At 45.6% G+C, this 26871-nt stretch overlaps 2 protein-coding genes across 3 annotated transcripts; one reads left to right on the forward strand and one right to left on the reverse strand.

The window, feature by feature from the left end:
• The first annotated feature begins 1908 nt into the window (after positions 1-1908).
• ZNF641 (zinc finger protein 641) lies at positions 1909-15491 on the forward strand. 2 transcript variants are annotated; one of them, XM_055396071.2, is made up of 6 exons: positions 1909-2043; positions 4691-4899; positions 5516-5607; positions 7276-7405; positions 8028-8141; positions 8990-15489. In XM_055396071.2, exons 2-6 carry the CDS (start codon positions 4716-4718, stop codon positions 9742-9744), a joined length of 1275 nt encoding a protein of 424 aa, XP_055252046.1. In that variant the 5' UTR covers positions 1909-2043; positions 4691-4715; the 3' UTR covers positions 9745-15489. The 2 variants fall into 2 exon arrangements, with proteins under 2 accessions (XP_055252046.1, XP_088693073.1); XM_088836947.1 differs by lacking the exon at positions 8028-8141 and having other exon boundaries at positions 8990-15491.
• Positions 15492-22266: 6775 nt separating this feature from the next.
• Positions 22267-23076, reverse strand: H1-7 (H1.7 linker histone). Its single transcript, XM_055396411.2, has one exon. The coding sequence runs from the start codon at positions 23074-23076 to the stop codon at positions 22333-22335; it is 744 nt and encodes a 247-aa protein (XP_055252386.2). The 3' UTR covers positions 22267-22332.
• Positions 23077-26871: the final 3795 nt, after the last annotated feature.

Below are 26871 nucleotides of genomic sequence, written 5' to 3' on the forward strand. Positions count from 1 at the left end.
AAATGGGGTACAAATGATGTACAGCACTTCCAGGGCTGGGCCCTGATACCTCCACCAAGTCAGCCCACAGATTGGATGATTCCAAGGCAACAGGGGATGGTGGAGCCACAGGATGGAAGAAACCTGGTCTTTCCATAATTGCAAGGAGCACATAACCCATTCACTGGCCCCAACAAGACTGCTGCTGCTGCTGCCGCCGCTAAGTCACTTCAGTCCTGTCCGATTTTGTGCGACCCCATAGACGGCAGCCTACTAGGCTCCCCCGTCCCTGGGATTCTCCAGGCAAGAACACTGGAGTGGGTTGCCATTTCCTTCTCCAATGCATGAAAGTGAAAAGTGACATTGAAGTCGCTCGGCCATGTCCGACTCTTAGCGACCTCATGGACTGCAGTCTACCAGGCTCCTCCGTCCATGGGATTTTCCAGGCAAGAGTACTGGAGTGGGGTGCTATTGACTTCTCCAACAAGCCTGCTACACACTGACTTATATGAAACATAGGCTCTTATTATGTTAAATCACTGAGATATTGGTACTGTTAAATTCCCAGATTAACATACCTTGTATTTCTCACACTACAAATGAAATACAAATGAAAAGAACCTCTGGATTTAGTTCCAGGAACTGAGATATAAATCCTGGTTCTACTACTTTCGCAAAATACCCTACAATCTGCTCTTGAATATGGTCTATATCCTTTTGCAAATGCATGTCTAGCACATTCTTTCATTAATGGAGCCTTCCCCACCCTTCTCTTCCTCAAGACCTCTGTCAGACCTTCTCTGACCTCCCACCCATGCACATTTACTTCTTTGCTCCTAGTGCAAAGTATACTCTTCCACTTTACCATCTGTTATATATATATATTTTTTTTGCAAATACTTGTTAACATGTGTTTGCACAGACTGAGTTTTTTAATCCATGGACAGACAATTCCTTTGGGATCTTTGACTTCCAGGATTTAGTTACAGTGCCTGGCACACAACAAAAATAACTATATATTAAAGGAATGTCTGTCCCCTATGACTTAAGTAAGTCACTTGTTAAGCCTATAAAATACAATTGTACAGAATTGTTCTGATAACGAAGAATGACATTTGTAGATTATAAACAGATTCTAAGAGTAGTGTGTTTATTCTGTTTTGTAGGCCCTTTCTCATCTTTTCCAGTCAAATCTATCTTACTGTTCCGAAGTAGCTTTGTCCAATAGAAATACGTAAGCCGCATATACAAACACCTTAGTAGCCATATTTAAAAAGCTAAAAGTAGGTGAAGTGAATTTAAACATTTTAGCTCAACATATTAAAAATATTGTTTATTAGCTATTGTACATTTCAGTAATTTTGTCTTCCGAATTATCTGGTGTCTATGTTACCACACACCTCTGTCTGGACTGTGGCTGGTGGCCCTCGCAAACTGGACAATGCAGCCGCAAGGCCTACTTCAGACACACGTCTTGGGTGAAGTCAAGCTCGTTCAGAATTAGTGACCCCTCCTCAACGCTCCCTCAGCCCCTTATCATCACCGTCATTTTCTTGACACCTAGAAGGTGAGCTCCTTGAAGAATTCAGACCGTTGTCTCTAGAAATCAGCCTCAGAGCCATTGCCGGCGTACAACCAGCGGTTGTTATAATGTCAAGGTAATTAACGAGCCCAGGTGCAAAGGACCCGGCGCGGGGCCGGGGGCCGGGAGGGAGGGTGACGGCTCCGGGAGCGGGCGGCGCTGCGCGACCCCCGTCGGCCGGGACCGCGCGCCCGGGCCGGCGGCGCCCCAGGGTGGCGGGCGCGGCAGAGCGGGGCGCGCCGGCCGGGGGTCGCCGGCGCCGCAGCGCGCCCCCCACCGGCCCCGCCCCCTCGGCGCCGCCGCGGCCGCCGAGCCCCGGAAGCGGGCGGGGATTTCCTGTGCCCGCCCCGCCCGCGCCGCCGGGCCGCCGTCTCCGCCTGTCGCTGGCTCCGCTGACGCCGGCTCCGACGAGGCGAGGGCGGAGGGGAGGGGCAGGCGGCCCCCGGGAGGGAGACACCGGGCTGCAGGCCAAGCCGACCCGGGTGAGTTGGGGCCGGGCCGGCGGGAGTCACGGCTGGAGGGAGGGACACCCGGCTTCCCCGGGCGGCGAGGGCGGCCGGCCACCCGTGGGGGCGGGGAGGGGGGTCGACGCGGCCCCTGGGTTGTTTCCCAGCCCCAGGGTCGGCTGCTCGGACATTCTGCGCCCGCGCCTCTCCTGTCTCTCCGTGCCCAGCGTCGTCGCTGTCAGGCCCCGCGGGTTCCCGCCGCTGTCACCGCGCGCAGGTTTCCCTGTGGCTCCTTTTCCTTCACTTGCTCCTGTCCCAGTTCACGGGCAACCTGTTTTCCGACCTCACTTCCCCTGCTCCAGCTCTGCCTCTCTCTCGAGTTCTCTGAAACCTGACCCTTTCCCGGGGCACGGAGACGAGGAGGCACGAAGCAACCCAACTCTGGAGTGGGCACCCGTCCCGCCCACACCCCGCCCGGGACCGGGGCCAGGCTTCTCTGACAGCGACTGTCTCAGTGCCCTTGGGCTACTACTCATTTCAATAGCATGCCCCTTTCTCTGTCCAACAGCACTCGCTGCAGAAACCAACTTCTGCAGGTGCCATGCCCCCTCTATGTGAAGAAAAAGGGGAAACGAAACTTCTAGAACCCTGACTCCAGTAGGCCTGAGATACATTCTGGAACCAGGAAAATCCAGATTAGGGCTGACACCTTAACTGCCCAGGTGCTGGCTCGGAGAGCATGCACATCTTAGCAAAGGCAGTCTGAGGACAAGTACCTGCCCCTCCTTTGCTGAGATTTCGTCCACAGGTTTTCTGTCAGTGGTCTGGAGAGTCTCACATCTGACCTGCGAAAGAGGCTTCCTATCAAGGGACTCTGCTGCTAGGGAAATGGAGAAATTGATCTCAGACAGGTGTCCAGATATTTAACTAGAGGTAAAGCCCTGAGGGAGGACTTTACAAAGAAGCTAGTGGATGAGGAAGACCTTTGGTGAAGAGGGGGAATCCATGCTTTACATATTAGAAGTGAAGAGAACACAGGGGCTGGAATTCAGAGAAGAAATCTAAAATGGAACTCCCCCTTTATTGCTTTATTGGGAATTTTCCTTTCTCATGAGAAGTCTGTGAAAAGGAAACCTCCTAAGCTGGGAATCAGTCCAGAATGTTCCCAAGAGGCCCTGAGACATCTTTGGACATCTGAGATGAAAGGGGAATTTGTTCCCTTGCTGTTCATTGAACTTAGGGTTCTCATTTACCTCTCTTGTCAAAGACAGATAGGCCAGAAAATAAACAACTTGACATTTGTCATTATCTGTTCCTGGCTTTTGGGTTCTTGCAAATTTCATTAGATGAATGTGAGTGACCCAGAACAGTTATGGAGGTTCTGACCTGTTTTTGGAACACTTTCACTGGCTCTGATTCCTTGGGCATTGAGTAAGAATCACAAAAATATGATGTTGCCAAGCAAAAAGTGACTCTGCATAGTCTTACAGACTTTCTCTGCTATAAGGCAGGGAGACTGCTATCACAACACAACCTGTAGTTCTCCAAAGAGGCCCAGAGCAAAGAGCCTTCTACTCTGTGCACTGCAGGATTATTAAGAATTTTTAAATCTTACCTAAATCTGTTCTCTTGCAATCAAGAGAAGAGATCTACATAGAGAAAGAAAACATCTCTTTTATTCATTGGCAGCATCATTCATGAGCCTTCTTCCCAAGGCAAGAGAAGACATGTCCATTGTTTTGAACTTTCCCTAATGGACATATTTCCCATCCCTTTCTTCACTTTTGTTTCTTGTGATGGAATACACTCTGGCTTCACCATACCCTTCTTTAAAATTGAATATGTTTTTATAATTAGATCTGACTGGTTCTACCATGTGTCTCAAGTTCTTTGCCGTGTCTTAAATCACAGGGCTGTTAGTCACCCCAGGGTCATGTTAGCAACACCTGTTTCCCCTTTTTCTACCTATACGAAATTCTTTCTGTTCTTTTTTTTTCTTTTCTTTAGACATAGCTCCTCACTGCCAACAGTTTCTCTTATCTATTGGGGTTGCTTTAAAGAATCTTACATCTGTTTTCCAAGTTATTGATCTGTCCACCATATTTACTACCAGTTCTGATTTTCTACAACAGAATGATAAGTTGTAATTCTCTTAGTTGAGGCTTGTTCTAAGTAAGCACCATTTGGTTCAGCCTTATGAGAAATACACCCTTTGACTAGGACTTCTACCTATAGTAATCATTTCATTCTACACTGATGAGAATGGAGTTTGTGGCAGAAAATCTTATGTGGGATTACCTCCATTTTTGTTGAATGCAAATCTGTTTGCATTCCCTCCTGCATATTTCCAGATTGCTAATTTTCAGTGGTTGAGATTCCCAGATTATGTATTTTCTGTGGTTGAAATTAATTGATAGCTTTTGAATTTCCAGGATTTTTTCTTTAAATGAAGTTCTGCCAACCATGAGGTCCCCAAAATAACCATTAGTGACTTTACTATATAGCACTTGCTCATTTCTGGCTCAGGTTCAGTTGATTGAAACACATCAAACTTTTAAAGTTCATCTTCCATCAAGCTCTTCCTATCCAGTTTCATCTTTTATCCCTGGACTGTTCTCCATAACTCCCTTAGGATTATCACCCCGTCATTGTCATGGGCATAACTGATATGAATTTGTTCCAGGTCACAATTTGGGTTTGCAGCAAAAATGCTTTCAGAACAGACAGCAGCCCTGGGGACAGGATGGGAGTCAATGAATGTCCAGCTGGATAGAGCAGAGCCCCCGGTGGAAAGGGGAAGCCAGGAAGAGGGGCCATGGAGAACGGCTCCAGGGCCATTGGAACACCTATGCTGTGACCTTGAAGAGGAGCCACAGTCCCTTCAGGAGAAGGGTGAGAGCCCATAGGGTGTGTGCGGGAAGCACAACACAGAGAATAATCTTCTAATCTCTATTGAAAAAGTAGAATTAAAAATCTCCAAATTGCCATGGACTGACTGAACAGCACAGTTAGTACCAGGACGAGGCCACAGAAATAGAACTTACAGGCCCTAGTCAGAAAAATATAAGGAGCATCTGGATTCTGCAAACCATGTAACTGGGGTTGTCCCATTTCTTACATAATCACTCCCTCCACCTGTTACATGGTTAGTGGTAACAAATACGGGAGACAAAGGAAGTGACAGAAACATTGACTGCCACTGGAAAGCACACCCAGTAAAATGTGCTTTACAAGATGAAAATTACATTTGAATAATATAAATTCAAACCATAGCTAGTTTAGTAGAAATGAATGACATAAATGCTCTACTGAAAACCACTCAGTACCCTTTCAGAACATTTGAGCGAAGGTGTCTTCTACTGCAATACATTTATGCATGTGAGTCTTACCAGTGGACATAGATATAGGGGGAAAATATGACGCTTAAGCTCCACTAAAATCGGGCCCAGGCTCTAACTGGAAAAAGATGGACGCTCCATCTCTAATGGTTCCTCTCTCCCCTCACCAGCTCAGTCCACGCCCTGGGTTCCTGCCGTTCCCCAGGAAGGGAGCACTGGAGACTGGGAGATGGCAGCTGCACTTCTTGCGGCGGGATCACAGGTGGGCTGTGTTCTCCTCTTGGCCTCTGTCAGCGTCTCGTCACTGCTGCCTTTCTGTAGCCTTTGTGTCATTCCATTGGGATTCTCTGGTGGCTCAGACGATAAAGAATCTGCCTGCAATGCAGGAGATCCCTGGGTTGGGAAGACCACTTGGAGAAGGGAACGGCTACCCACTCCCGTATTCTGGCCTGGAAAATTCCATGGACAGAGGAGCCTGGCAGGCTACAGTCCATGGGGTTGTAAAGAGTCAGACACGACTGAGTGACTTTTACTTCATTTAATTGATTTGTCATTTCACTTGATCACTATTGGTAGTTAGTCTGATATCTGCACGGATTCTATCCCTTTCTAAGGAACTCGTACCCTGTTGAAAAATGAATGGAGGCATGATAAGAAGAAGAAAATTCCTACAGATTGAGTTTGTTTTGTTTTTAAGAGATAGCTGTGCTAGCCACAGGGAAAATTTAAGAAAAATTCATTAATGTTCATTAAGAAATAAATCGTGGGCTTTCCTGGTTGTCCAGTGCTTAGGAATCTACCTGCCAATGAAGGGGACACAGGTTCGATCCCTAGTCTGGGAAGATTCCACATGCCTTGGGGCAACAAAGCCCAAGCGCCACAACTACTGAAGCCCATGCACCCTAGAGCCCGGGCTCAGCAACAAGAGAAGCCACCGCAATGAGAAGCCCGTGCACCGCAACTGGAGAGTAGCCCCCTGCTCACCAAAACTAGAGAAAGCCCATGCACAGCAAGAAAGATGCAGCACAGCCAAAATTAAGTAAATTATTTTAAATTTAAAAAGAGAAATCTGGAAAGATTAGGAAAAGAGGACCTGAAGGAAGCTTGGAAGAACATAAAGTAGACTGGATTAGGTGGATGATGGCGCATTTATGGACATGAATAGAAGATAGAAAGATGTGAAGAGGGGCAGCACCAGACAGAGAAAACAAGTTGATTCAGAAGGCAAGGCTAGAGCCATGGGAAGTTAGTAGTAATAGTACTTGTAGCATCCATACTCCCAGAGTGCTTGCCATGCTTGCTGTTCTTTGAGTGCTTTATGTACATTAACTCGTTTAACCCTGAGAGAAACGCAGTTATCCCCAGACAAGAAAATTGGACAGGAAGAGATTAGGGCACTTGTGTAAGGTTGTACTGCTAGTATAAGTGACAGAGCTAGGAGTCATTTGGCTTCAGGATCCGGGCTCCTAACTGCCAGAGTATGCTGCCTTAAAAGATAAGGATATGGCATAATATGGGGAGGAGGCCAGAAAGAATATTTTATCCATATTGTTTTGTGCAGACAGGAAAGGAAAGGTCAAGTAGAGAAAGGAGGAACTTGTACACAATTTCTGCAGTGAAGAAAGGCAGGTGAGAAGAGACTGGGTGGACACTTGTGACTACACAGAGGGACCAGCGAGTTGGTGGTGCCTCCAGCTTCTCATGGTCCCAACTTGGGAATCTCCTCTGCAGACATTACTGCTCACACCCTGCCCATTCCTTGTACCCCTTTCCTCTTCACCAAAACCGTGTTCCCTGCCCAGGAACCTCTGGGCAGTTCTTTTTCTAGACCCTTGCCACCTCTCCTCTGCTACCACCTCAGCCTTTTATACTGAGACCCCATTTTCCTCAAAGAACAGCTGCTGACAGATGATGCTGCATTTTGTTTCAGGGCCTGGTAACCATCAAGGATGTGTCGCTGTGCTTCTCTCAGGAGGAGTGGCGGAGCCTGGACCCCTCTCAGACAGACTTCTATGGAGAATACGTCATGCAGGAGAACTGTGGGATAGTGGTCTCTCTGAGTAAGCCTGGCCTTCCCCAGCCACTCGGTGACTACTCTGGGCGAGTGGAGCCATCTGCTCTGGGACTGTGGCATAATGTCCATTTGGGGTTCTCTTCTTGGCAGGGAATCTGTCTAGGTTTCCACTAGGGAAAGAGCACTAGGGTTAATCCAAAGATAATAGAAGTGTCACTTTTTAAAAAACAACAACAAAATGCTGTGAATTATTAGAGAACTTTAGGCAGTTCTTGGTTGGGAATTGGGAGGTTCTTTCAGAGAGAAGGACACCTAAGAAGTGGAACTGAGTCCTTGGAAACTCAGAAACCATCTAGGGAAAGATGAGCTTGAGGGTGGGGTGAGACAGCTGTAGAAGGGCTAATTAAGTGAAGTTATGACCAGAAAGAACAGTTGAGCTGGAAGTACTTGAAATTCGCACAAAAGAGAACACTTGTTGGGAAGAGAATATGATTTTCTGAAAGAAGAGGGGACTTTACAGAAATGGGAGTGGAGGGAGGGAAAGGCTTATTACATCTGGCCTTCTTTATCTATAGAGTTCCAAGGAATAATCTAGGAAACAGCTTTTTTCAGAAATGAAAATTACAGTTGAACAAACTGACATACCTGTTTTCTTTTCCCATGGTCAGGATTTCCAATTCCCAAACTGGATATGCTTTCTCAACTAGAAGGAGGGGAAGAACAATGGGTCCCTGACCCCCCAGACTTAGAAGAGAGGGACATTCTGAAGGTCACATACACAGGTAATGATGTATGATAGACTCAGCCACGACCTTCACCCCTTTGGAGGTTCATCATTACATGTCCCTCCAACCCCTCCTCTGCCTCAGACAGTTATAGCATTGAATGGTTTAGAGATCTTTTTCTTCAAAAGCAAAACAGTGTAACATAATAATTTAGAGGGCTCTAGAGCCAAACTTTGTGGATCTGAATCTAGGACCATACCTGTGGAACCTTGGAAAAGTAAGTAACTTCTCTTTGGGTTCCTCATCTATAAATTATTATGAGATTTAAATATGTTACCACAGTCGAACAGTACTAGGCACATAGTAAGCACTCAGTAAATGTTAGTCGTCGTTCAACCTCCCACCCACTGTGGAAATGCCGTCCACAGTGTCTCCAGTGTTGCTGACAAGGTGTCACCTAGCCAGTGATTTCAGACCATTCCTCACCTCTCTTCATGGTGAAGGTGATTAATGTGGTGATTAATAGGTTTTTTAAGTACTAAATAAATAATAGTAATAAATAGACAACAACAAAGCATTTTTAATTGTGTCTAACATATGCAGGTACTATCCTATCTTTCTTGTAACATCTGCCTGATAATTATTCCCATTTTACAGAAGAAGAAATGAAGGCCTACAGAAGTGTAGTGGGAAAACTGAGATTTTGTGGGTACCTGTCTCCTAAGTCTAAGCTTTAACCGCTGTACCTCTTATACTGTCTTGTACAACATTAAAATCTGTTCTGTCATTCCTGATGGGGTGAGGTTTAGACCCTAATAGGCATCATACAGCCTCATTTGTGACTAAGTCCTGGGCTACTCCCTTGTGACTCACCTCTTGGGGTCTTTATTTTCCTTTTTCCACAGGAGATGGAAGTGAGCACGAGGGGGATACCCCTGAACTAGAAGCAGAGCCTCCCAGAATGTTATCTAGCGTGTCTGAAGATACTGTTCTCTGGAACCCAGATCAGGATGCGAACTGGGATTCCATGCCCAGAAGCTCCAGAGGCATGCTCCTGGGCCCACCTTTCCTTCAGGAAGACAGCTTCTCAAACCTTCTGTGTAGCACAGAAATGGATTCCCTGTTAAGACCACACACGTGCCCCCAGTGTGGTAAACAGTTTGTGTGGGGCTCCCACCTGGCCAGGCACCAGCAGACACACACCGGGGAGAGACCCTACAGCTGCCTCAAGTGTGAGAAGAGCTTTGGGAGAAGACATCACCTGATCCGACACCAGAAAACCCACCTACACGACAAGCCCAGCAGGTGCCCCGAGTGTGGCAAGAGTTTCCGATGCAGCTCCCATCTAGCCAGCCACCAGAGAGTGCACGCAGATGGCAACTCCTGCAAGGGCCAGGAGGCTGGAGAGAGCGCCGGGGCTAGGAAGCGGCAGCGCGCACCGCCCGTGCCAAAGTGCCACGTGTGCACTGAGTGTGGGAAGAGCTTTGGCCGACGGCACCACCTGGTGAGGCACTGGCTGACACACACCGGGGAGAAGCCCTTCCAGTGCCCACGCTGTGAGAAGAGCTTCGGCCGCAAACATCACCTGGACAGGCACCTGCTGACCCACCAGGGACAGAGTCCCCGGAGCAGCTGGGACAGAGGGACATCTGTCTTTTGAAATCTGTTTCTGCTGCAGCTGTAGTCACATCTGTCAGCCGGTGCTACCAGGAGTCTCTGCCAGAGCTGCCCCTCTCCTGCACCCCCATGGTCAGAATCCTGAGTCCTGGCCACATCCCTAGAGATGCAGTTCCAGCATTAGCCAGAGCCTTTCTCCCCAGTTCTGTGAGATGCCACACAAAGTAGAGTTCTTTGGGCAAACCTTTTGGGAAACTCAGCTTACTGGGTGGGCTGATATTCAGCCTGATCCCGTTCTCTAGGGTACAGTGGTACCAGCAGTTTGTGGCTAAGGCCCATTCTGATTGGTTGAAGCCTGTGCCATACCAGTTGTTAAATATTTTGAGTCTCACCCTTCTATAACATAACTATCTCTCTATATATAGAGAAAACACATACTAGCTTATTAAAGGCTCGGAAATTTATGCATCAGAGCAAATGGTTAAGCCTTTCTTAACTGCAGTGTTTCCTAAATGTGTTTGACCTCAGTATCCTTTTTGTCTCGCATCTAACAGAACTGGTGACTCCTTGAACCACACTGGTGAACACTGGGTTACAGAGTAATAAGGAAATAGGAGAGAGAGTGATCAGGCACCCAGAGCCCCCTTTTGTGTCCAAATGAAAGCTGAGGGGCAGACCTCATTCCTGTGTGGGCCCATCACCCCTGCTCCAGTCCTCTGAATATACATCTACACCTCTCACCCCACCTGCTGAAAAACAAACGTAACTTTCTCACCCCCTGTTCCTGCTCCCTTCACCCTGCATATACATACATCTAGCTGAGAGATCGCGCTACAGTGTTAAGGGATGGACCTTATACCCCCAGGTAACCCAAGCCCACACAGAAGAAAAATACTTTATTCCCTTGATCCCTTGAACAGACCCCTCTCCTCTTGACAGTGTCTTTATGTGTCTGTGTATCTGTGTGCAGGGTCTTTGAAGAGAGCATGCAAAGTGCAAACTGTATAAGCTAGATTTTTCTAGGGGCTGTGTTCTGGGGATGAGGGTAGTGGGGGTTGTATGGGGTTTTTGGTTTGTTTTGTTTCAAGATAATAAGCAAGCTGAGAGATTAAGGGAGCCCTAGTAGAAAGGCTTAAGTTTTGGGGGTTGAGGTATTCAGCCTTCCCCAGTATCACTGAGATCAAGACAACTTGGATATGTAAGTCTAGGTCTGAATCTCTGGGCCACAGATTCTTTTTGCCTAAGTGGAAAAAGAGACATCCTCTGTGAGGTGAGCTATGTCTTATTAATTTCAAGTCAGGTGCATACAGCAGCTTTGTGCTGAGTGGGTTTTTGGGTCTTGTTTTAAGTGCTGGGAAGTTACAGCTGGAGTCCCAGTGCTTGCAGGTTGTTGTCGTCACTCTTGTTTGACCTTGATTGCCTCATCAAGGGGCAGAGTTATTCTTGCGGATCTCATTCCCCTAAATAGAACTTTAGGGAAAATGGCTGTGGCTTAGCTATTGAGCTGATGCAGGGTAATGAGCTTTCTGGTTGGTTCTCCCAGTTCTGGGAAAATGTCTGCACTGACTCTTAACTTGCGTAAGTATTCTAGCACTGGTTAATACATTGGTCATTGTTTCTCTTTATTGATGATGTGTTAATACCAGTCTTATAATTTAAATTAAATTACCTTGTATGTAAGAGCAGCTTGTGGGTAGGGAGGGAGAAAAGCGAAGAGGATGGAAGTGGGATATTTTCTCTTTAATGCTTAGATTCTGGTTTTTCCTTAACACACTTGGTTCTCAACCACAGTTGGTGGAATTAACCAGAGAGACAAGAGGAAGTGAGCTGCAACAATATAGTTTAATGACTTTTCCACTTGCTTAGGAAAAACTGAGTGAATCAAAGCTCCTCAGAGTCCTGGGCCCAAATGGAGTTGAAAATAGGGTCATTTTACTGACTGGGCTTCTTACAGTGAATATAACTTGAGCAGTCCAGCCCCTACCTCCCTTCTGCTCAGGGCAGCCTTCCCATTTTGCCTAGAGTGCACTTCTCTTGCTTACGTTCCTATGAATAGAGCAAAATGGCCAGCCATTTGTAAGGCATCCCTGTCCCAGGTCCTCTGAGACAGGAGCATTTTAGGATCAGTATTAGGAGACACACCAGGGCATAGGAAAAGACTAGATTCCATTGGCAAAACTGAATGATGCCATTTCTTTTACCTTCCACTATGTCTCGTACACGAACACAATCCGCTCTATGTGATCATTGTCCAGAACCTGTTTTGGATCACAGGCCCTTTTGAGCGATAAAAAACAGAAACTTACTTTTGAGAAGAAAAGACATTATTAGTAGTTCACTCAATTTTGCATACACATTTAGCAGGGTCAGAGCCCATCCATGGAATCACTAAATGGGGGTCAGAGAAGGAGTTACCCTGATCCAATATGGTCATTATATATTTGTGTCAAGAATTACATGGCAAGGATCTCTAAACATCTTAAAGACTAAGATACCAGAGGCAGTAGGATATCAGGAGAGTGTTCAGTCTTTAATGATTTGAAGGGTATTGCTTACACTCTTTGCTTTCTTAAAATTTTATATGACTTGCTGACAAATCCAGTTTCTCACAAACCTTGTTTTAAAGACTTGTATGAGGTGACCCTCCATACCATTGGATCACCTCTTAAAAACCAGGTGTTAACCTCCAGCCTTTGATCTTTTGTAATTTTAAGGAGGGAAAATGAAGCCCCCAAAGTGTAGGTGCACTCAGCACCCAACTGAAAGGCATCGTGGAATCTAAGGGCATTTGGCAGAAGGGGCATCCCTTTAGGTCATTTCTACTGTACCACTGTCTTCTCTACCTCCGTCCAACACCACTTCCCTTGGACAAAAAATAAAATAAGCAACAGCCATCAGCTGGGTAAAGAGATTTGAGTGATTTTTCCCTCAGGGAAAACTCGCGTCTTCCTCCCAACTCCCTCTGCCATGTGTCTACCCTACCCTATCCCCTTTAAATAAGAAAATGTCTCTGTGTTCTCTCTGGACAGAATGTAAACTAGGGAAGTCTGTCTTTAAGAACCTGTCACCTTTTTTCCTCTGTGGTGCCTCTACCCTATTCAGAGCCCAAGTATCCCTGCCTTTCCAGCCCGTTAGGGTATCTTTGCAAAGAATCCCTTACAATGGAGACTACAGCCAAAGGGTTGACTTTCCCAGAGCTCTCTACATTTTAAGCTGTAGCTCTGATGGCAACTTAGCAGCAGCAGCAGCTGATAGTGGAAGAAGGAAAAGTTTCCTTGTTAAAATGATACCATGCATTCAGGGAGCAAAGAGGTGATAATTTGGAATAAAATCCTCCCCTTTCCAGCACTCCTACAATCAAATCACTATATCTTGTTTCCATCAAGGACAAAGTGAGCCCTGACTCAGAACCAGGGGTTCCAGAGAACAAGTTCTTTCCAGCTGTGTTCAGTTGAGTGCTCTGGATGAGGGTGAGCAGGACTAGGCAACAACAGAAAGTGAAATCTATTCCCTTGGATCCCTTAGAGATTCTGAGATGGCAAAATTTATGGGTCTCGAATCTGGAGCAGCAACATCAACATCACCTAGAAGAAGTTATCTTAGAAATGCAAATTTTCACCCTGGACAAACTGATTCAGAAACTGGGGATGGAATCCTGCAATTGGTCTTTAACCTGCCCTCCAGGGTATTTGATGTGGACCCAAGAGTGGGATGGAACCAATGGCGAGGAGGTCCAGATTCCATTTTCACCAGTGGTTCCTCACCCTCTTCAAATAACTAGCTGCTGCTGCTGCTAAGTTGCTTCAGTCGTGTCCGACTGCGACCCCATAGATGGCAGCCCACGATGCTCCCCCGTCCCTGGGATTCTCCAGGCACGATTACTGGAGTGGGTTGCCATTGCCTTCTCCATCTTCAAATAGGGAGAGATGGAATCTTGACACCCATGTTCTCAGATTTATTTTCTGCAGACTCCTAGGATAGTTGCTTCTCAGTTCAATTCCTCTGAGTCCCAAGATATTCCACCAACTTTAAGTCAGAAAAGGAACTGGGTTAGTCACCAATTTCAGAAATTGTGGTGGAGTAGCTACTAAGATTCTGTAATTGGTTGAAGCTGGAGCTTCTAGAACGGGTACTGAGGTTTCACCGGTCTAGAAATCTAAAAGGACAAAAAGGAACAGACATCTCATAAAACTGAAAAATGGACATCCAAAGAAATGGTCCTCCTTATCTGGTGTTTTTCAGGCCTAATAAGAGTTGCCCTGGAGGCAAAGGGGTGGACATTTACCCAGCACAGAGGCAGAGTAAGGCCATCTGTCTCAAGCCCTTAAGGACCCAAGTATTCTTACCTCACAATTGCACTGAAGACCAATAAGGTGATATGCAAAGGATTTCTCACTGTGATTTGGCCAACCCTGTAGGCAAGGGCAGCAGGAGGATCAGAGAGACCCCCCAGGACGTAAGAGGAGACCAGGCTCATTTAGTAAGATATGACATGAAATCTGAACCTAGACTGTTTACCAGGTAGAGTTTGTAACTAATTAAGCCACAGTACCTATATAAAAAATGCATTTTCCTGCTTTGAAGATTCTGTCTTGGCCCTGATAGCTCCTTCACCCTCTGTCCTAGACATACCCATGAGGATCCTTGCAAACCTGCTACCTCTTTGGGGCTCTGCAAGGTCAAAAGGTTAGCATGAACCCCGGTCTCTTTGGAAATGATCAGCTCGTCTCTCCTAAGGCAGAGAAACTAGGCCTCAAGCTCTGCCTCTCTCCTGTCACTGCCTCCATCTGTCCAATAAACAGCTCTTCTTCCGCTCTTCACTCCCACTTCTCTTTTTCATTTGGTTTGGTTCTCTCTTTTGTTTTTCCTGGCGAATGCCACACCTTCCCAAAGGCGTTTGATTTTCCCAATTCCTACCCTTCTTCCATTGTAGTTTCCCTCTTCCAGTTTCTAGCCAGTTCCATTCTATTGTGAGCCTACTTGCTACCTGTACCTCTGCCTATTGTCCAGTTTCTTTTCTGTCATCTTCAAGCCTACTAAGAAGGGTCCTTTCGTTACACTTCCCACTTTCTTCCCTCAGATTCTTGGCTTGGCTGTAGCAGCTCAGCTGCCAACACCCCTCTCTCTCGTACATACCTTCCCACACCTGGACTTGGCCAAGGTTGCCTGTACTGCCAAACCCAGGCCCTTTACACCCTCCCTACAGACTCTTCTTCCCTCAGTGCAGTTTCCAAAACTCAGTCCCCTCCTGTCTCTTTTGGCTCCTGAGAATAAGCTTCAATTCTACAAGCCATTTTTTGTGTGCTTACTATGTGCCAGGTGTGGGCTGTCCCAGGCCTGGAGGATTGAGTACAGCCATGGTCCCTATACTCAGCATCTTCCTCAGCTGACCCCTCCCTTGCCAGCACTTTGCTGCCATACCTCGGAACACCGTGCATCAGGCAGCCTCTGGTATATACCCACTGGCCATCCAGCCTAACTACCTAGTGCCTTCCAGATTTCTAGCTATTGTCTGACTTAGTTCCCTCTGATGGAGAGTGAACTTCCCGTGGGTCATCCAACCAGGGACCTTCATCTTTATCTATAGAGATCTATAATCTACTCTTCATGGTCCCTGTGAGTTGAATAAAGGGTGTGTATTGGCCGTGTCACTGACTTGCTGTCTCCAACCTCTCCTCTCCCCTCCATTCTCAGCTCTTCTTTCCTGATAAAACAAGGTGGGGAACACCAGACAGCTCTAGGGGGAGTCACACAGCCATGCAGGAGCCCCCTTGCTTCCCTTCCTGAAACAAACACCTTAAGGTACCTATGTTAGGTCTTCCCACCTTCCTCCTAGTGCCTTGGCTCCCAGATGTCACTTCCATCATCTGAGGGCGTAATGCATTCTGGAGACTGAGGGAGCAGAGTGCTGAGGCCGCCAGGCAAAGGGTGAGGGAACAAGGGCCTTGCACACAAATATAAGGAGGCCTTCCATCTCAGGGTTGATTAAGTGCTGACCCACTCTTGGGAGACCCATAGAGTGTTGAGCCTAAGTCTGGAACCTGAGGTGCTGATTGAATTGACCTCCCAGACAAATTCACAATTACTGGAAGTTTGGGGTCCCAGAAGAAACCTGCACAGTTGAGTCCACCAGATACATTCACCGTTGAGGGTGAAGAGGATAGGCATCTGGTAGAGGGTATCAAGAGGACAGGGTGAAAAGCAACATGGGGAAAATGGAAAGCTGGCCTGGGGAACCAACCAGCCTGTGCCCCACTGACATGGCCTCTTGCCCATGGAGCTTCACTGGGATGGGGGCAGGAAACCACTCTGCAGGCACGGGGTACACCCCAAAGGCTTTGCTCTTCTCCATGGGAGTTGCCCTCAAGAGCTTCGGTCCTACTGCTTAGGGGTGATGTGTCTCTGCAGCTTTCTGAACACCAGCCAGGCTGTTTGCCACCTGCCTCGTCCTCCATGTGTTTCCTTATTTTCTTGCATTCACTCTTAATTCCCCACCAGTCCCTTGGAATAAAGCTTTTGACACGTCTAGCCTCTCCCCTAACCAAAACAGGGAAAAGGGAAGGAACTGACGAGGAGGAGGAGAAACACAACTGTGATTGTTCGTCGATGGGCCTGTTCTCTCAGGCAACTCCAGCGGACTGCTGACATCCTGATTCCTTCTTACCATCTCGATGTCTTTCCTAGCATTGACAGGACTCATGCTAACACCCCCTCAGCCAGTCTTCAGCTCCTCTCTTCCAAATCCTTTGGCTTTCTTTGAGCCCCTTTCAGCATGGTGTCCCTCTATCACTTCCCCAAATGGCCTATCTTCCTGTCCTTACTAGGCACCTAGTTTTGGCTGAATCTGCAGTCCAACCACATTGCCTTGCCATGTTTGAGATGCCTCAGAGGAGAAGGAAGAACAGGAGAAATCTATTGTTTTGAGACCACTGACAAATGGAAATAGTTTCATGATCAGAAAACAGCAACCCCCCCCCACCATGTGTTGAACACCTTTCCCTACAAGAAATCACTAAATTATTAAAATACTCAGTGTATAAATGAATTCTAAACTTCTGACCTTTCCCTACATTAACTCTTGTAGAGGCCCTACTCAACTATAACTATAGTGAAGAGAGCATTGAATTTGCAGTTAAAAGTGAATTTCTAAATTGTACGTTTTCTAACATTAGATTTTTCACTTAAAATCTAAGAGACTGTCATGAAGTAAAATGAAACAATGCATTCAAAAGTATAAACCACCATGTAAGTGAAAAGGCTATAACTGACAATTATGTGGAAATTTCTACCTTATCTTTGAACAAGTTACAATTTATATGATTCTGAAAACAAATACAAGAAAAGATATGGTAAAGAATTTTATTTCTATGTGTTTTCTACAGTTCCCATTACCTTATCTTCCCCTCACAACAAAACAGGATTTTGGTTATCCTTCCAGAGTTTCTTTATATAGTTGCAAAGAGACCCATTTTCCTTCACTTTACACAAAAGGTAGTTTGGTATACTCAGTGTCCTGAATTTTTTTTTTTACTTCATCTATATTGGGGAGTTTGTCATAATACATAGAGAATCCTTGTAGCTGTGTACTATTTCACAGTATGGAAGTTTCACAGTTTAATCAATCACCTAATGCCATTACCTTACTTTCTTTTTTTGTTGTTGTTATTGCAATGCTGCAATTAAATACCTTGCACATAAGTCTTTACACAAATGCATTAATATCTAAAAAGTAAATTTCTAAAAGTGGTTCCACTGACTCAAAGGACATTTGCATTTATAATTATCAAAGCCAAATTTCTTCCACTGGGGTCATGGAGATTTACACTCACTAGCCACTCCAGTGTTCTTGCCTGGAGAATCCCAGGGACGGGGGAGCCTGGTGGGCTTCCGTCTATGGGGTCGCACAGAGTCGGACACGACTGAAGTGACTTAGCAGCAGCAGCAGCAGTAGCAGCATTGTATGAGTGCCTGTTTCCCCACAGCCTCACCAACAGAGTAGGTTCTCAAATATTTTGATTAAAAATTTTATCTTACTGTTTTAATGTGCATTTCCTTTATGAGTAAAATTATACTTTTTTTCCATATTTTTCAAGGCCATTTTATTTGTTTTTTCAACAACCTCTGAATATTTGATGTTAAAGGGATTACAACTCCAAAGTACAAAAATTTTCTGACCATAATTGCACTAGGCAGTTGAGATAAAAGGAAAGCAAAGAATTGAGGGCAGGGATGTTCCATTTGCTCTGACAAAAGTTAAATATCCAAATATGCCACTAGAATGTGAGCATTAAAAAGTGGGAATTATGTTTTATCCATCTTTATTCTTAGCAAAACACCCAGAATCTTGCAGACACTTAGTCATCAATGAACACTAGGGATGAAGTGAGCTATTCTTGGCAGTTTCTCCACAGAAGTATCCAGTCTGAATCATGACCTAAACAATCTGGATGGCCTACCTATGAGTTAAGATCATGTCTTATATTTAATCAGAGTACAGTCACCCTAAAGCTTATCAATGAAAATAATCTGAAATGACCATTGTTAGCTATGTAAATTATATAAATAATTTACTTAATTTGGTAAGTTTACTGAGTGATTAATAACGTTTGCTTAACTGAAGAAAAACATCATAATACAAACAGAAGCATGAAGATTCCTATGAAATATAGAAAACAAGTTGTTGCCAGTGTCCTTCCCATCCTAATTTAGGGGAAAGAGAGTTCTAATTTGAGACCATCTTGTTCTTTAAGTAAAAACATCCTGGAACTATAAAGGGGCAGTAACACATGGCTATTTTTCAGGTGGCTATTTTCTGATTGTCTGCTTCATTCTGCCTCTTACAGACAATTCAGTTCAGTTCAGTTCAGTCGCTCAATCGTGTCCGATTCTCTGCGACCCCATGAATCACAGCACGCCAGGCCTCCCTGTACATCATCACCAACTCCCGGAGTTCACTCAAACTCATGTCCATCGAGTCCATGTCCATCCAGCCATCTCATTCTCTGTTGTCACCTTCTCCTCCCGCCCCCAACCTTTCCCAGCATCAGAGTCTTTTCCGGTGAGTCAACTCATCGCATGAAGTGGCCAAAGTATTGCAGTTTCAGCTTTAGCATCAGTCCTTCCAATGAACACCCAGGATTGATCTCCTTTAGAATGGACTGGTTGGATCTCTTTGCAGTCCAAGGGACTCTCAAGAGTCTTCTCCAGCACCACAGTTCAAAAGCATCAATTCTTCGGTCATCAGCTTTCTTCACAGTTCAACTCTCACATCCATACATGACCACAGGAAAAACCATAGCCTTGACTAGACAGACCTTTGTTGGCAAAGTAATGTCTCTGCTTTTTAATATATTATCTAGGTTGGTCATAACTTTCCTTCCAAGGAGTAAGCGTCTTTTAATTTCATGGCTGCAATCAGCATCTGCAGTGATTTTGGAGCCCAAAAAAACAAAGTCTGACACTGTTTCCACTGTTTTTCCATCTATTTGCCATGAAGTGATGGGACCAGATGCCATGATCTTTGTTTTCTGAATGTTGAGCTTCAAGCCAACCCTTTCACTCTCCTCTCACTTTCATCAAGAGGCCTTTGAGTTCCTCTTCACTTTCTGCCATAAAGGTGGTGTCATCTGCATATCTGAAGTTATTGATATTTCTCCCAGCAATCTTGATTCCAGCTGGTGCTTCTTCCAGCCCAGCGTTCCTCATGATGTACTCTGCATAGAAGTTAAATAAGCAAGGTGACAATATACAGCCTTGATGTACTCCTTTTCCTATTTGGAACCAGTCTGTTGTTCCATGTACAGTTCTGACTGTTGCTTCCTGACCCACATACAGGTTTCTCAAGAGGCAGGCCAGGTGGTCTGGTATTCCCATCTCTTTCAGAATTTTCCACAGTTTATTGTGATCCACACAGTCAAAGGCTTTGGCATAGTCAATGAAACATAAATAGATGTTTTTCTGGAACTCTCTTGCTTTCTCCATGATCTAGCGGATGTTGGCAATTTGATCTCTGGTGCCTCTGCCTTTTCTAAAACCTGCTTGAACATCTGGGAGTTCACGGTTCACATATTGCTGAAGCCTGGCTTGGAGAATTTTGAGCATGACTTTACTAGTGTGTGAGATGAGTGCACTTGTGCAGTAGTTTGAGCATTCTTTGGCATTGCCTTTCTTTGGGATTGGAATGAAGACTGACTTTCTTCAGTCCTGTGGCCACTGCTGAGTTTTCCAAATTTGTTGGCATATTGAGTGCAGCACTTTCACAGCATCATCTTTCAAGATTTAAAATAGCTCAACTGGAATTCCACCACCTCCACTAGCTTTGTTTGTAGTGATGCTTTCTAAGGCCCACTTGACTTCACATTCCAAGATGTCTGGCTCTAGGTCAGTGATCACGTTATCGTGACTATCTTGGTCGTGAAGATCTTTTTTGTACAGTTCTTCTGTGTATTCTTGCCACCTCTTCTTAATATCTTCTGCTTCTGTTAGGTCCATACCATTTCTGTCCTTGATCGAGTCCATCTTTACATGAATTGTTCCCTTGGAATCTCTAATTTTCTTGAAGAGATCTCTTGGTTTTTCATATTCTGTTGTTTTCCTCTATTTCTTTGCATTGATCACTGAGGAAGGCTTTCTTATCTCTCCTTGCTCTTCTTTGGAACTCTGCATTCAGATGCTTATATCTTTCCTTTTTCTCCTTTGCTTTTCTTCTTTTCACAGCTATTTGTAAGGCCTCCTCAGACAGCCATTTTGCTTTTTTGCATTTCAAGTGCATAGTAAAACTAATTATAGCAGGGGGAGATTTCAAAGTTCAGATCATCTACAGATGAAACACAGGGCATGCATTTTGCTGTTACATTGTATAGGCTTAAAGGAATGATCCTCATTTAAAGGTGTAAGTGAATATTAGCATCACTGAGGAGAAGGCAATGGCACCCCATTCCAGTACTTTTGCCTGGAAAATCTCATGGACAGATGAGCCTGGTAGGCTGCAGTCCATGGGGTCACGAAGAGTCGGACACGACTGAGCGACTTCACTTTCCCTTTTCCCTTTCATGCATTGGAGAAGGAAATGGCAACCCACTCCAGTGTTCTTGCCTGGAGAATCCCAGGGATGGGGGAACCTGGTGGGCTGTCATCTATGGGGTTGCACAGAGTCGGACACGACTGACATGACTTAGCAACAGCAGCAGCAGCAGCATCACTGAACTTTGTTTTAAATATAAATCCCGTGCCCCCTTATAAAAGATATCAGAATTTGCTGGGGAAAGTTTGGTCAGGTATACTCTAAAAAACTCTGATGTTTACTTCCCAAGGAACCATTTCTGTGTCCTGTCATGGCTGATGGCATGAGAACTGTTCTCATAGTATGCTTTATGCCTGCTTTGAGAACCCAAATAAATCATATATTTGCTCCTATTTGGTATATAATGCTTAGCACATGTGTTTTGAGAAGAGCAAAGATCTAGCTATTAATTATTTAGCCTTCCCCATCTTATTTCTGATATGCATTCTGTATACCTTAGTAGTTTCCTCACTAGGAGCTAGTACTTTCCCAGCTGATAATTCCCTTAATGAATTTTGTCAATCAAAGCATACACCATGATGTCTAAGTCCCCCTTATCATTTTACGGAAACTTAAGATGACCTAAAATAATCCTACTCTAACTCCAGCATTTTTTTAAACAGAGAAGGAAACCAAGACCATGAATGATTAAATAACTTAGTTAAGGTCAGAGTGGCAGCACTTTGACAAGGATCCTGGCCTCATTAAGTACTGATCCAGTATAGTTTTCTGTGGTAGCACATTATCGCTCTATCACAAATCATTTATACTCATATATAATTCTTGTGATAAGCACCTACCATGACTCAAGCCTTGTGCTAGACGCTTTCACACACACTGTCACTCAATTGAGGATTAACATATAAGACATACTTTTCTAAGTTAAAACAATTATCAAATCAGGGCAAAAATTACAAACGCATTACAATCAACTGCAGGAGACAGGCCGTCTTCTAAAAGGAATTTCCAGTCAGACCACTTTGGATTAGTGGGACCACTTACCCTCCTAAAGGCTGTCTATTCTCTTGCCCCAGTGATGCCCCCCACTTCTCTCCTTGCTTGCCCTTCTCTCCAAAACTCAATTTAGATTTGATAGGCTGTCTAACGGGAAGGAAATGGCAACCCACTCCAGTGTTCTTGCCTGGAGAATCCCAGGGAAGGGGAAGCCTGGTGGGCTTCCGTCTATGGGGTCACACAAAGTCGGACACGACTGAAGTGACTTAGCAGCAGCAGGCTGTCTAACATTAATCCAACACATCCTCTAACCCCGTGAAGTTGCTGGCTTTCTCCTTCCTGTTTTCTTTCCTTCTGAAAGGCACTTTCCTGGCTCCTGCAGCAGAAACAGAATGGCATACTCCTTGTTCCGTCTTCACCGGACAGGCTTCTGCTACAGGTCTCAGCTCAACACCCACCCTTTCCCCTTCAGGTGCGGCAAAGAGGAGACAGACGCAATGTGGTGGAAAGGTCTTGTATATAGTTTTGTTCATTTCAACCAGTGTGGGGAGCTGCTCTCACTGGAGGCTCTGCGGAAAGGCATCTGTGCCTGGAGGAAGGGGCGTGGCTCCCACACTATGGACTCCCGGTGGCACTCCTAGCACCTTCAGTTTTAGCGGAAGTCCTGGTGCGAGTAGCCCTCGAGTTGCACGCCTTCGCCTGCCCATGCGAAGTCCGGTGGGTTTTAGTGGAAGTTGGCCTCTGGACGGTCCGCTTCACCAGCTTCTCCGGGCCCTGCTTCTTTTCTTCCCTGGCGTTGGAGCTTGGCCTCGTCTCATTTCGGGATCTGGGCCTGATGGCTTCCTTCTTGGCCCTCCCTTCCTCCTTGGTTCTGGACCTCACCAGGTCCTTGGCCCCTGACCTCACCTTCCTCGAGTCTGACCTCAAGCGCCCCCTCCACACGTTCCTGGCCACCGTGCGGCGCGCGGAGCGCCTGCCTGAGTTCCGCGCCCGGAACTCCTCCAGCCTCGGGCGTCCTCGCTTTCTCTTCGGCTTCGGAACCTTACAGATCCTGAAGTAGCCGGCGGCTTCGCTGCCGCTCACCCAGAGGAGAAGGCCCTTCCCTTCAGACCTGGACCCTTCGCCCGAAAGGCGGCCGCACTTCCTGCGCACATCGTAGCCCGCATTTCCGAGCTCCTTCTTGAGAGCCGCCAGGGTCAGCCTTTTGTGCGCAGCGATGGCGCGGAGCAACAGCTGGGACACCTTGAGCACGGAGTGCGAGCCCCGCCTCAGCGGTCCCGCAAGGTCTCTTTCCTTGCGCGGCTGGGTTTTAACTTCAGTACCTTGGGGTTCGTCCATGGGCTCACCCGCTTCAGTCATGGCCCGGCTCCCGCTTCCGCGGGGCCACTGGCTCTGAACCTCACTCTCCCAGGTATGAGCTAATAAGACTGCGGCTGCCGGGCCACGTCACAAAGGCAGGTCCTATGACGAGCGCGGGCGGCCAACCCCATAGTAGGAGGTCTTTCTCACTTTGAAAAACCAATCAGACGCAGTTTCCGTCTAGGTCTAAACCAATTCGGATTTTCACAGCCTCTGCACACCTGAAAAATCCCATTTATAAATATTCAGGGTTCTGTTTCCTGGTCTTAAGTGTACACTTCTCATTGATCTTGATCTCAGCCGCTTTCTGAAGGTCACTATTTTTTCTGTGGTCTTGCACACTATCTACCCACATTCTCCTAAAAAAGAAGAGTTGTTCGCAACCACCCACAAGTAATACAGTGCCTTTAAAAAGTAGCTGTAGTAGTCTATAAAACACAACCCGGCAGAGAAACTCTCATTTTTAGGTCCCACCAGGAAAATGTATGCAGTCATATCTCCCTGGCTCTCAGCACAGTGGATTTTGTGCAAGAGTATGAAACAAAGTAAGAAATCACTGTGGTCCCTCTACCCTAAACATAGTTCCCCACACCTGCAAAGTTCAGATGCCTCGTTCAATTGGATTGGAACAATCCAGATTCCAAATAAGAACAGCCTAAGAACACTGGTCTAATCATTATTCTTTAAACAGACTCTGTGCTTTTCTGCTTCTTGTCCTCTTCTTAGATTGCTTATCCCATCTCTGTCCAGATGAATCCTTCTTATCTTTCAAAATCCTGCTAAATGCTCCTTCACTGAAGCCTCCTCAGACTCCTTCAGTAAAAGGATGTCTTTCCTCTTAATTACCACAATTACTTCTGTAACCCTATATGGTTTTTTCTTTACTGTAAATTAATTTGATATTAGAAGGTACAGTGTGGCACAATATTTTAAAAAAGAAAAAAAACTGGAGCTGGAAGATATGAATACATATCCTGGCTCTTTAATAGCCATATGACATTAATAATCCTTAATATTTTAAACCTGACTTCCTTATCTAAGAAAGAGGTCTAATAATCCCTTCCTATCAACATCACAGAAACATACCATACTGCAAAAATTCAGAAGATGTGATAATAAACAAAGGAGCATAAAAGTTATTTCACTCTGCATCTTTATATCCTTCCAATGAAATAAAAGGTCGCTCAGAGTCAGACAGTCTTTGAATTTCTATACCCCATGCTGTACCTAATACAGCATTATTATATATATCAAGCATTTGATTTGAGTCTGCAATGGCAACCCACTCCAGTGTTCTTGCCTGGAGAATCCCAGGGACGGCGGAGCCTGGTGGGCTGCCGTCTATGGGGTCGCACAGAGTCGGACACGACTGAAGCGACTTAGCAGCAGCAACTTCCTTGCTAGTGAGGAGGCTTTCTCTGTATTCAGAAGGAAAGTCCCAAAAAAACATGAGAAAAGAGCAGGATGAATTTCAAAGGGCTGGAAATGAAGGCAACCAAGGAGCTAGTTGTTCGAGGACCTCTAATTTAAGACACGGTTTAGTTGGGAATAATTCAAAGAATACCTCAAGTTGCAAAGCACATCATACTTTTCCAGAGGACAGTCACGTATCATCAGCAGTCATAGGTTGGAGTGTGGCATTGTTTCTTCCAAGAATCAAAGTTCCAGGAAGTTGCTTAGACCAGAGCTTGTTAAGTTTTAATGTGCACTTTCTTCATAAAGTACAGCTTCCAATACATTAGATCTGACATGGATCCAGAGATTTTACCAACAAGTTCCCACGTATTTCCTGGATAAAACACAAGTGCTGGGGTAGAGGAGAGTAGACAATGAGAAGGAAAGTGGCAGGAGATAAGACTGGAAACACAGATGAGGGTCAAGTTGTGAAGGACAGATACCATTATAATGACACACAGGTCACACAGCTGTTAAGTGGTAGAGGTTGGATTTAAACCTGAGTCTACTTAATTCTGGGCTTCCCTGGTGGCTCAGAGGGTAAAGTATCTACCTGCAATGCAGGAGACCCGGGTTTGATCCCTCAGTCGGGAAGTTCCCCTGGAGAAGGAAATGGCAACCCACTCCAGTATTCTTGCCTGGAGAATCCCATGGATGGAGGAGCCTGGTAGGATACAGTCCACGGGATTGTAAAGAGTTGGAAACAACTGAGACTTCACTTTCACTTTCTACTTAATTGTAAGGCCTGAGTTCTTAAGGTTTCCTTTTCTCCTCACTGCCTTACATATCTCCATTATAGAGTAGAGGGGCTTCCCAGGTGGTCCTGGTGGTAAAGAATCTGCCTGCTAATGCAGAAGATGCAAGAGACGCAGTTTCAATCCCTGGACTGGGAAGATCCCCTGGAGTAGGAAATGGCAGTCTGCTCCAATATTCCTGCCTGGAAAACTCCATGGACAGAGGAGCCTGGTGGGCTACAGTCCATGGGGCTGCAAAGAGTTGGACATGACTGAGCAGCCGAACACATATAGAGTAGAGGGAAGTTTATAATCACAGCTCAGAGTCAAGAGTATTTATAAGCAATCACTGTACTTTCTCCAAGGCTTTCGATCAGGGCAGAGTTCTGTGACCCTGAGGATCTCCAGGGACAATGCACCAAGGAAGAGCTGCCGGATGCAGAGGCAGAACTACATGGTGCTAGATTTCTCCCATTTGTAGAGTCTCTTGGCCTGGCTATTCTTCCTGGTTGCATAGGCCAGTGGTCACAGGATGGGGCAACCACCAGAGAAAAAGAAAAAGAGACAAAATGTTTGCTTTGAGAATATGAGCAAAGTAAATAAAGTACCACCTTCCTATCAGTTGATTCCCGGTAAAAACAGGTTTTTTTTTTTTAATGTATGATACTGCATACAATGGTATCATCATGAAGGAAACAACCAAATAAAAAACCATGTTTATTGATACCCCTGATCACAAAGGAGGCAAATTGGAAAGCTTTGAGGCTGAAATCAAAGGAAAACAAACCTATGAAAAACTATCCAATATACCAACACCTATGACAAAAAAGAGAAAACGTTTTTCTTTATATATAACCATTCATTTCACATAGATTTCTGTATAAGTATGCTGTAAATAAGAGAGGAATAACTAAAAATGGGAGGTAGAAAACAAATGCCCCCACCACCACTCAGATGGCTCAGAGGATAAGAAAGCCAGCTGACATCTTTCATAGTGTTAGGTAGTTAGAATAGGAAAAAGGAGTCCAAAATGGCGGTGACTAACAGACAAAGAAGGGAAAAGCCTGTGAAAATAGAACAAAGGAAGGTCTGAGGACCAGAGTGAGGACCTCAGGTAAAACAAACAGCCCTCCTGGCTAGCCCAATTTACATAGAGCAGACTCAGGGAGAGGAGAAAAAACATATAAAAAGAGGAACCAAAATTGAACCAGGGGCTTCTCTTCGTGTCTTTTGGGTCGGCCCACCCTCATGCCTCAATGGTGTATTTTCCTTTGCTTGCCAATCAAACTGAGCTATAACACTGGTCCATCCGCCACTTCAAATTTTTGCTGTGGTAAGACAGAACCGAGGAAATTACACGACATATATGGTGCCATGACTCAGATTTAACCTAGCTGAAACAATCTCGGCTCAGCCCCCACAAGTCAAGATGCCAAGCACAGCAGAAGCCCAACTCAGTGAAAATTTCCACGGTGGAAGCTGAACGCGAAGAAAACCCAGTGCAGGGGAAGTGACAAGAAGCCCACTGTGCTGGAAACTGGGACAGCAAAAACAAACTTAGCAGAAAGCTCACACAGCTCAGTCTCAGATTCCAGAGACCACCGAT

Source organism: Moschus berezovskii, chromosome 6 (assembly GCF_049115385.1).
Source record: "Moschus berezovskii isolate FMDL1 chromosome 6, NW_MosBer_1.0, whole genome shotgun sequence".
Lineage (NCBI taxonomy): Eukaryota > Metazoa > Chordata > Mammalia > Artiodactyla > Moschidae > Moschus > Moschus berezovskii.